This window comes from Oncorhynchus clarkii, chromosome 12 (assembly GCF_045791955.1).
Source record: "Oncorhynchus clarkii lewisi isolate Uvic-CL-2024 chromosome 12, UVic_Ocla_1.0, whole genome shotgun sequence".
NCBI lineage: Eukaryota > Metazoa > Chordata > Actinopteri > Salmoniformes > Salmonidae > Oncorhynchus > Oncorhynchus clarkii.
This window is the reverse complement of record NC_092158.1, coordinates 4,590,355-4,599,704: the sequence shown is the minus strand read 5'-3', so window position 1 is coordinate 4,599,704 and position 9,350 is coordinate 4,590,355. Positions and strand designations below refer to the sequence as shown.

General features: G+C 43.2%; 1 protein-coding gene across 1 annotated transcript; it reads right to left on the bottom strand.

Moving 5' to 3' along the window:
* Positions 1–442: 442 nt before the first annotated feature.
* Positions 443–7,459, bottom strand: LOC139421812 (GATA zinc finger domain-containing protein 15-like). Its single transcript, XM_071172932.1, has 2 exons — positions 7,448–7,459; positions 443–1,471 (listed from the first exon to the last, which is right to left on the bottom strand). The coding sequence occupies exons 1-2, from the start codon at positions 7,457–7,459 to the stop codon at positions 443–445; spliced, it is 1,041 nt and encodes a 346-aa protein (XP_071029033.1).
* Between the last annotated feature and the right edge of the window lie 1,891 nt (positions 7,460–9,350).

The following is a 9,350-nucleotide window of genomic DNA, read 5'->3' as shown; positions in this document are numbered from 1 at the left end:
TGTTTCTTGGAAGTCTTAAACAAATTTACTTTGAAACAAAAATATACAAACATGTTTATGGTCTTTAAAAAAAAAAAAAGATACCTGTACGATGTGAGGTATAGAGTTGAAATGTATGCAACTTTGAGTTTGCATCCTAATATTACACTTTATAGAAATCACAGAATACTGGAATGTATAACAAAGCCGTTTGACACAGAAACACCATATTTTTGGCTGGTGTTTTGACATGATGTTTATTAAAAATAGCAAGGCCACTAGAGCACGATTTGATCAATTGACTGCAGAAAGGGTTTAAGTAACCTTCTGTCTTATGTATGCCTAGTTAAATACATGTTAAATAAAAAATACATGTAACCATTCTGAATATAACATAAGAATTTCACTGTCCTAGGCTTTACGTTTATTATGTTACGTCTAGGCTGGCACACGGAATGTCACACTAGCAGTGATTCTGAGTGATGCTGTAGTTCTGAGTGATGCTGTAGTTCTGAGTGATGCTGTAGTTCTGAGTGATGCTGTAGTTCTGAGTGATGTAGTTTTGAGTGATGTTGTAGTTCTGAGTGATGTTGTAGTTTTGAGTGATGTTGTAGTTTTGAATGATGTTGTAGTTTTGAGTGATGTAGTTCTGAGTAGTGATGTAGTTTTGAGTGATGCTGTAGTTTTGAGTGATGTTGTAGTTTTGAGTGATGTTGTAGTTTTGAGTGATGTTGTAGTTTTGAGTGATGTAGTTTTGAGGGATGCTGTAGTTTTGAGTGATGTAGTTTTGAGGGATGCTGTAGTTCTGAGTGATGTTGTAGTTCTGAGTGATGTAGTTCTGAGTGATGCTGTAGTTCTGAGTGATGCTGTAGTTCTGAGTGATGCTGTAGTTCTGAGTGATGTTGTAGTTCTGAGTGATGTTGAAGTTTTGAGTGATGTAGTTCTGAGTGATGCTGTAGTTCTGAGTGTTGTTGTAGTTCTGAGTGATGTTGTAGTTCTGAGTGATGCTGTAGTTTTGAGTGATGCTGTAGTTTTGAGTGATGCTGTAGTTTTGAGTGATGCTGTAGTTTTGAGTGATGTTGTAGTTTTGAGTGATGTTGTAGTTTTGAGTGATGCTGTAGTTTTGAGGGATGCTGTAGTTCTGAGTGATGTTGTAGTTCTGAGTGATGTAGTTCTGAGTGATGCTGTAGTTCTGAGTGATGCTGTAGTTCTGAGTGATGTTGTAGTTCTGAGTGATGTTGAAGTTTTGAGTGATGTAGTTCTGAGTGATGCTGTAGTTCTGAGTGTTGTTGTAGTTCTGAGTGATGCTGTAGTTTTGAGTGATGCTGTAGTTTTGAGTGATGCTGTAGTTTTGAGTGATGCTGTAGTTTTGAGTGATGCTGTAGTTTTGAGTGATGCTGTAGTTTTGAGTGATGCTGTAGTTATGAGTGATGTTGTACTTTTGAGTGATGTAGTTCTGACTGATGTTGTTGGTCTGAGTGATGTTGTTGTTCTGAGTGAGGTTGTTGTTTTACCCATCATGCATCATGTGCAGCATCCTGACTACTTTTTACTTTTGCATGGCGATTTCAGATTTCAAAGCAACTTGACACATTTTTACATAGTTGGTAATGTTACTTAAAAATGTGTATAATTTTCATTTTAGATATAATTTCTATGAATCACATGACAACGATTTTGAGATACGAATACTTTATTATAAAATAAATCAAACTGTTCCACAAAAAAACAGTTGCATATGAAAATCATAACTGGCACGCATATCAGGTAGAAATGGTCAAATGCATTTGCACTCCAAATGGAAAAGGTTGCCTATCCCTGGTGTACATTCAGGCAGAATCTGTGAAGGCCAGCAGCAACGGGAGGAGGATGTTTGGGAACAGTTGAAAAAAATTCTGGTTAGGCCTTCTCTGGCTCCTTCTTGAGTCATGTGTCTGTCTTAATTCGCTCAGTAGCCTACATATCTGTCTTAATCAAACCTAGGCTGTGTCTATACAATTTTGACCAGCCCATTGGTCGAAAAAAACAGATGATTCTCGGTCGACCAAGATTTGTTTTAGTCAGGAACAGCCCTGTTAGCTAGTTAGCTACCTAGTTAGTCAAAAATATCTGCTTAAATGTATTTATTGATTAAGCTCAGGTTGAATATCACCATATAGCTAGCAATATACAGTAGCCTAGGTTTGTTCCGTACACTTCTTCTGACTGGCAGTAGGGTGTAAGCAGATGTGTTGTTGCCGAGCAACCAACCCGGTGTTAGAACTCTGAGATACGTCTGAAAAGATGTTAGAATTTATTTATTTATTTAATTGTCACTCCGGCATTTTTTTTTACGTTCAGTGGACACTTTATGGACGGTATAGTCTCGTTTTAATCCGTATGTGGTTCTCAGTAAAGGCTGGACAGCCCATGATGAGAGACGGTTTTGTGTTGTGTACCTCCAGTCAAGTTGATTTGAGAATTTTCATTGCGATTGGTGTCATATTGGCTTAGATATGATGGGAGATTTGAATTAAATACCAAGCTTCAACCAATACATCTATAATGTACAGTAGAGCTCTACAGGAGGTCCTATCTCAGGTTGCCTAGGGTACGATTCAGGGGAGATTCAAACTAATGCAAAATACCTCAGCAAGGGACCACATTTGGGTAGTTTTTAGGGTAAATGTCAAGATATTCAAAAGTCACAGATCTGAAATCTACTCCCAAAATCATCTCCTTTTACATTCTATTTTTTTTATTTTAAACCTAAAAGATACATCCAGTTTGAATGAACATTCCCCTTGATCCCCATCTTAATTTAAAACATAGATGATCTTACTCGTTTACCCAGATTGTGCTAGAGTGTAACATCACGACTTATCGACCTCTGTCTCTGTAAGTACGGGACTACGGGCAGAAATACATTTGATGTATCCCGAGGTGACTGCTCTCCTATGTGCGGAAGACGAGAGGAGTGGAGCTCCTGCCTCCTGAGAGACGAGGCCGTGCTCATTTCCAGTGGTAAACAAGTCACAACATCAAAAGCAGATACAATCTGACATCGGCCACGTCCCGAATGACACACTATTCTCCATTTAGTGCACTATTCAGCCCATAAGGATCTGGTCAAAGGTAGTGCACTATATAGGGAATAGGGAGTACCGTTTGGGACACAACCATCGTCTGCCTGCACCTGTCATATCCCTCTGATGAAGAGATGTGGGTAGAGAAATCGAAGTGTAATTTCAAATGACTTGCAAATAACGTTATATAATATATCCAACAAGCAACTCGGATGTACAAAATAAACGTCTCGGAGATGGAAGTGAGAATTCAGAATGAGGAATAAACAGAGCAAAGAAAAGTTTTCTTGGATAAAAGTAGCCTCAGGACAATGTGTTGCCAGCCATCCAGACTGGGTCACTGGCATGGTTGGTGTATCGCTGGACTGAGCCTGAATTCAATTGGAGTGTTCAGGGCTCACAACATGTAAATTCAAAGTGTTTCAGTCTACATTAATAACAACAATATTTCATTTAGTGTCTTTTTCATGAAATAAGAAATTACATTTTTGCTGGGTGATGTTAGGCCCTTCATTTTCTTATATTTACACCAGACGATCTTGCTCTCAAATGAGAGTTCAGCTGAATTAAAGACGCAAATATCCAGAGAGTGGAATTGACATACAGAACAGTAGTAGTCGTCCCCTGGGGAGTTCTAGTCAGAGCCGTGGAGCAGTCTCAACCTGAATCTAGTCCCCTGGGGAGTTCAGGCCTAGTCAGAACCATGGAGCAGTCTCAATCTGAATCTAGTCCCCTGGGGAGTTCAGGCCTAGTCAGAACCATGGAACAGTCTCAACCTGAATCTAGTCCCCTGGGGAGTTCAGGCCTAGTCAGAACTATGGAGCAGTCTCAACCTGAATCTAGTCCCCTGGGGAGTTCAGGCCTAGTCAGAACCATGGAACAGTCTCAACCTGAATCTAGTCCCCTGGGGAGTTCAGGCCTAGTCAGAACCATGGAGCAGTCTCAACCTGAATCTAGTCCCCTGGGGAGTTCAGGCCTAGTCAGAACCATGGAGCAGTCTCAACCTGAATCTAGTCCCCTGGGGAGTTCAGGCCTAGTCAGAACCATGGAGCAGTCTCAACCTGAATCTAGTCCCCTGGGGAGTTCAGGCCTAGTCAGAACCATGGAGCAGTCTCAACCTGAATCTAGTCCCCTGGGGAGTTCAGGCCTAGTCAGAACCATGGAGCAGTCTCAACCTGAATCTAGTCCCCTGGGGAGTTCAGGCCTAGTCAGAACCATGGAGCAGTCTCAACCTGAATCTAGTCCCCTGGGGAGTTCAGGCCTAGTCAGAACCATGGAGCAGTCTCAACCTGAATCTAGTCCCCTGGGGAGTTCTAGTCAGAGCCATGGAGCAGTCTCAACCTGAATCGAGTCCCCTGGGGAGTTCAGGCCTAGTCAGAACCATGGAGCAGTCTCAACCTGAATCTAGTCCCCTGGGGAGTTCAGGCCTAGTCAGAACCATGGAGCAGTCTCAACCTGAATCTAGTCCCCTGGGGAGTTCAGGCCTAGTCAGAACCATGGAGCAGTCTCAACCTGAATCTAGTCCCCTGGGTAGTTCAGGCCTAGTCAGAACCATGGAGCAGTCTCAACCTGAATCTAGTCCCCTGGGTAGTTCAGGCCTAGTCAGAACCATGGAGCAGTCTCAACCTGAATCTAGTCCCCTGGGGAGTTCAGGCCTAGTCAGAACCATGGAGCAGTCTCAACCTGAATCTAGTCCTCTGGGGAGTCCTAATCAGAACCATGGAACAGTCTCAACCTGAATCTAGTCCTCTGGTGAGTTCTAGTCAGAACCATGGAACAGTCTCAACCTCAATCCAGTCCTAACAGTTGGTATTGTTGAACTCTGCATTGTTGAGGAAGAGGTTGTAAGGAAGCATTCCACTGTATGGTAACATCTGTTGTATTCTGTCATGTGACAAATAAACTTTGATTTGATTTGAGTTATGCCCTCAGGGTAGTGGCCATTTTATGCCACCACAGAGCTGCTCCAGGGTAGTCAGGACCTCTAATGGCCGTCATATACCACCACAGAGCTGCTCCTGGGTAGTCAGGACCTCTAATGGCTGTCAAATACCACCACAGAGCTGCTCCTGGGTAGTCAGGACCTCTAATGGCTGTCAAATAACACCACAGAGCTGCTCCTGGGTAGTCAGGACCTCTAATGGCCGTCAAATACCACCACAGAGCTGCTCCTGGGTAGTCAGGACCTCTAATGGCCGTCAAATACCACCACAGAGCTGCTCCTGGGTAGTCAGGACCTCTAATGGCCGTCATATACCACCACAGAGCTGCTCCTGGGTAGTCAGGACCTCTAATGGCTGTCATATACCACCACAGAGCTGCTCCTGGGTAGTCAGGACCTCTAATGGCCGTCAAATACCACCACAGAGCTGCTCCTGGGTAGTCAGGACCTCTAATGGTCGTCATATACCACCACAGAGCTGCTCCCGGGTAGTCAGGACCTCTAATGACTGTCATATACCACCACAGAGCTGCTCCTGGGTAGTCAGGACCTCTAATGGCCGTCAAATACCACCACAGAGCTGCTCCTGGGTAGTCAGGACCTCTAATGGCTGTCATATAACACCACAGAGCTGCTCCGGGGTAGTCAGGACCTCTAATGGCTGTCATATAACACCACAGAGCTGCTCCTGGGTAGTCAGGACCTCTAATGGCTGTCATATAACACCACAGAGCTGCTCCTGAATGCAGAATATCTGATTAAAGCATGAAAGAGCAATCATTGTAGCTTTATTCTGTCATGGATATGATTTGCCAGCCTTATGGTTATAGTACTAATGCGTGACTGTATTTTGCAACTCATGACAGTAGTTGTAATTATGAGATGAATTATCTGAGTAAAAATGTGATCACTTTCAGGGTTCAAATCAAATCAAAATGTATTTGTCAAATACACAGTTTACAGTTTAGCCTAAACTTTGCAGCAAAATGCTTACTGGCATGCGCCCTCAATTTTCTATATGTAAATAAAATGTCAAATAAAATAATAAATAAAATAATGACAAGTAGAAAAAAGTTCACTGGATTGCTTATGTATCTCTACAGATCAAAACTTACATTAGAAATGATGATATTGATTATAAAAATATTGATTATATTTTTTTTAAAATATGTATTTATAAATATACCAAAATACTCTGTTGCTATTCCAAAAGAAGCACTGAAAGTAAAACAATGACTCAACCATACTGTTTGTATCAAGTTGTGTGTGTTGCCATGAACGTTCAAGAGCAGCCGTGTTAATTGCTTACAGTATTTATTCGCTCCAGAGCACTGTGCAGTAGCAACACAAGTAGACAGGGCCTCCCTCCCTTTCTCCTTCTCCCGTGGTCATCTACCCTTCCCTCTTCCTCCTCCCTCCCCCCAGCCCTCCCTCTGTCTGAGCCCCCCCCAACAAGCCTCTAGCCAGGCCGGGCTCCCCACCTCTCCAGCTCTCAGGCCCAATCAACCTCCTCCATCTCATGATGCAGTGCCCTCACCGCTCCTGAGACCGACTGACAGAACACATGATGCTGGCTACGGTCATACCTGGCCCTTCTTAACTGCATCTGACACTCCATGGCAGAATAAATCCCCCATCTCTCACACCTCAACATGGTTAGTTGTCCCAGCGTGAGGGAAAGGAGCGTTAGCTACAATATGGTAGAAGAAGAGCAAGCACATGAGGGGGGAAAAAAAAGGGGACAATATTAATTAGACATGTTCATTTCTTAATTTTAGTTACTCCAAAAACAAAATGTGCAATTAATACTTAATCATTATAGATTGTTGGTCTTCCTTTGTGCACTGGGAAAGGTATTTTGTTCCACAATGTTAGTTTGGTTGAATCCCTTCCAGCCAAATGCTATGGTTCTGTTTTAATTGCAGTTGGCATCCCATAATAAACTACAACAAAATCCTGAACTTGGCAAGAAAATGAAATGTAATGTTTTTCTTTTTTATTTGTTTTGAATTTTTTTGGGGGGGGGAATTCAGCTCACTGTCAGCGACATTAGCAACTGTCTTTATCGCCTCACATTAGCAATGGTTTTTCGTTTTTATAATTAATCCAATCCAACGCTTATCGAAAATCCGTGTTCTGGATTGGTTTGAGAGGCTTATTCAAATGTACAACGTAAAGCTCCAAATGAAACTTGGCAGGCATCACTTTGCAAGACGACATGATGCTTGTCTTTCTCTCTTTGATGAGAGCAGGATTTTTCCATGCTGTGTACCAGTGTATTGAAGGCCAGGGGCCTCGTTTATCAATCATGCGTAGGCACAAATCTGTGCGTGAACCATGCGTGGGATCATTTCCACGCAAAGTGTGAGATTTATCAATATGAACGTTTGCTTGAGGGTGTGAGTAAATATACGCAAAGCCGTGACCATGTGTACTCACAGCCGTGACCATGAGTTCTCACAGCCGTGACCATGCGTACTCACAGCCGTGACCATGAGTTCTCACAGCCGTGAGCTTGTGTACTCACAGCCGTGACCATGCGTACTCACAGCCGTGACCATGCGTACTCACAGCCGTGACCATGCGCTCTCACAGCCGCGACCATGCGCACTCACAGCCGCGACCATGCGTACTCACAGCCGCGACCATGCGTACTCACAGCCGCGACCATGAGTTCTCACAGTCGCGACCTTGCGTACTCACAGCCGTGACCTTGCGTACTCACAGCCGTGACCTTGCGTACTCACAGCCGTGACCTTGCGTACTCACAGTCGTGACCATGCGTACTCACAGCCGCGACCATGCGTACTCACAGCCGCGACCATGCGTACTCACAGCATGCGACCATGCGTACTCACAGCCGCGACCATGCGTACTCACAGCCGCGACCATGCGTACTCACAGCCGCGACCATGCGTACTCACAGCCGCGACCATGCGTACTCACAGCCGCGACCATGCGTACTCACAGCCGCGACCATGCGTACTCACAGCCGCGGCCATGCGTACTCACAGCCGCGACCATGCGTACTCACAGCCGCGACCATGCGTACTCACAGCCGCGACCATGCGTACTCACAGCCGCGACCATGCGTACTCACAGCCGTGACCATGCGTACTCACAGCCGCGACCATGCGTTCTCACAGTGCAAAGTGGTGGAATAAGGGAACTGCTTGTCAAGTGTAGAAAGTGGAAAACACATGTTGAAAATGTGAGAGTAACAGTTATATCACTTCACTGTATTTTCATTGTGAATTCATGCAACATACAAAGTATATATACAAACGTATGTGGACAATACTTCAAATTAGTGGATTCAGCTATTTCAGCCACACCCGTTGTTGACAGGTGTATAAAATCAAGCACACAGCCATGGAATCTCCATAGACAAACATTGGCAGTAGAATGGCCTTACTGAAGAGCTCAGTGACTTTCAATGTGGCACCGTCAGAGAATACAAACTTTCCAATAAATCAATTTGTGAAATTTCTGCCCTGACAGTGCTGCCACGGTCAACTGTAAGTGCTGTTCGTGTGAAGTGGAAACGTCTAGGAGCAACAACGGCTCAGCCGTGATGTGGTAGGCCACACAAACTCAAAGAACGGGACCGCCGAGTGCTGAACCGCGTAGCATGTAAAAAAAATAATCTGTCCTCGGTTGCAACACTCACTACCGAGTAAACAACTTCAGCACAAGAAGTGTTCTTTGGGAGCTTCATGAAATGGGTTTCCATGGCGGAGCAGCCACACACAAACCTAAGATCACCATGCACAATGCCAAGTGTCGGCTGGAGTGGTATGAAGCTCGTCGCCATTGGACACTGTTTTCATGGTTCCTGATAGGCCCCTTACTTCCAGTAAAGGGAAGTAATATACTGTTAATTAATATACTGTTATATATTATAATATACTGTTAATTAATATACTGTTATCTAATATAATGTTATATAATATACTGTTAATTAATATACTGTTATATAATATACTGTTAATTAATATACTGTTTTATAATATACTGTAATATAATGTTATATAATATACTGTTATATAATATAGTGTACTGTAATATATTGTAATATAATGTTATATAATATACATGTAATATAATATACTGTTATATAATAAATACATTTATACATTTAAATTGGGTGGTTTGAGCCATTAATGCTGATTGGATTACAACTGTGGTATATCAGACCGTATACCGCGGGTATGACAAAATATGTATTGTTACTGCTCTAATTACTTCGGTAACCAGTTTATAATACCAATAAGGAACCTCTGGGTTTTGTGGCATAAGGCCAATATTCCCTTAATGGAAGAAAATCTCTAATCTCGATAATGTTGGTCTCTACAGATTCAGCT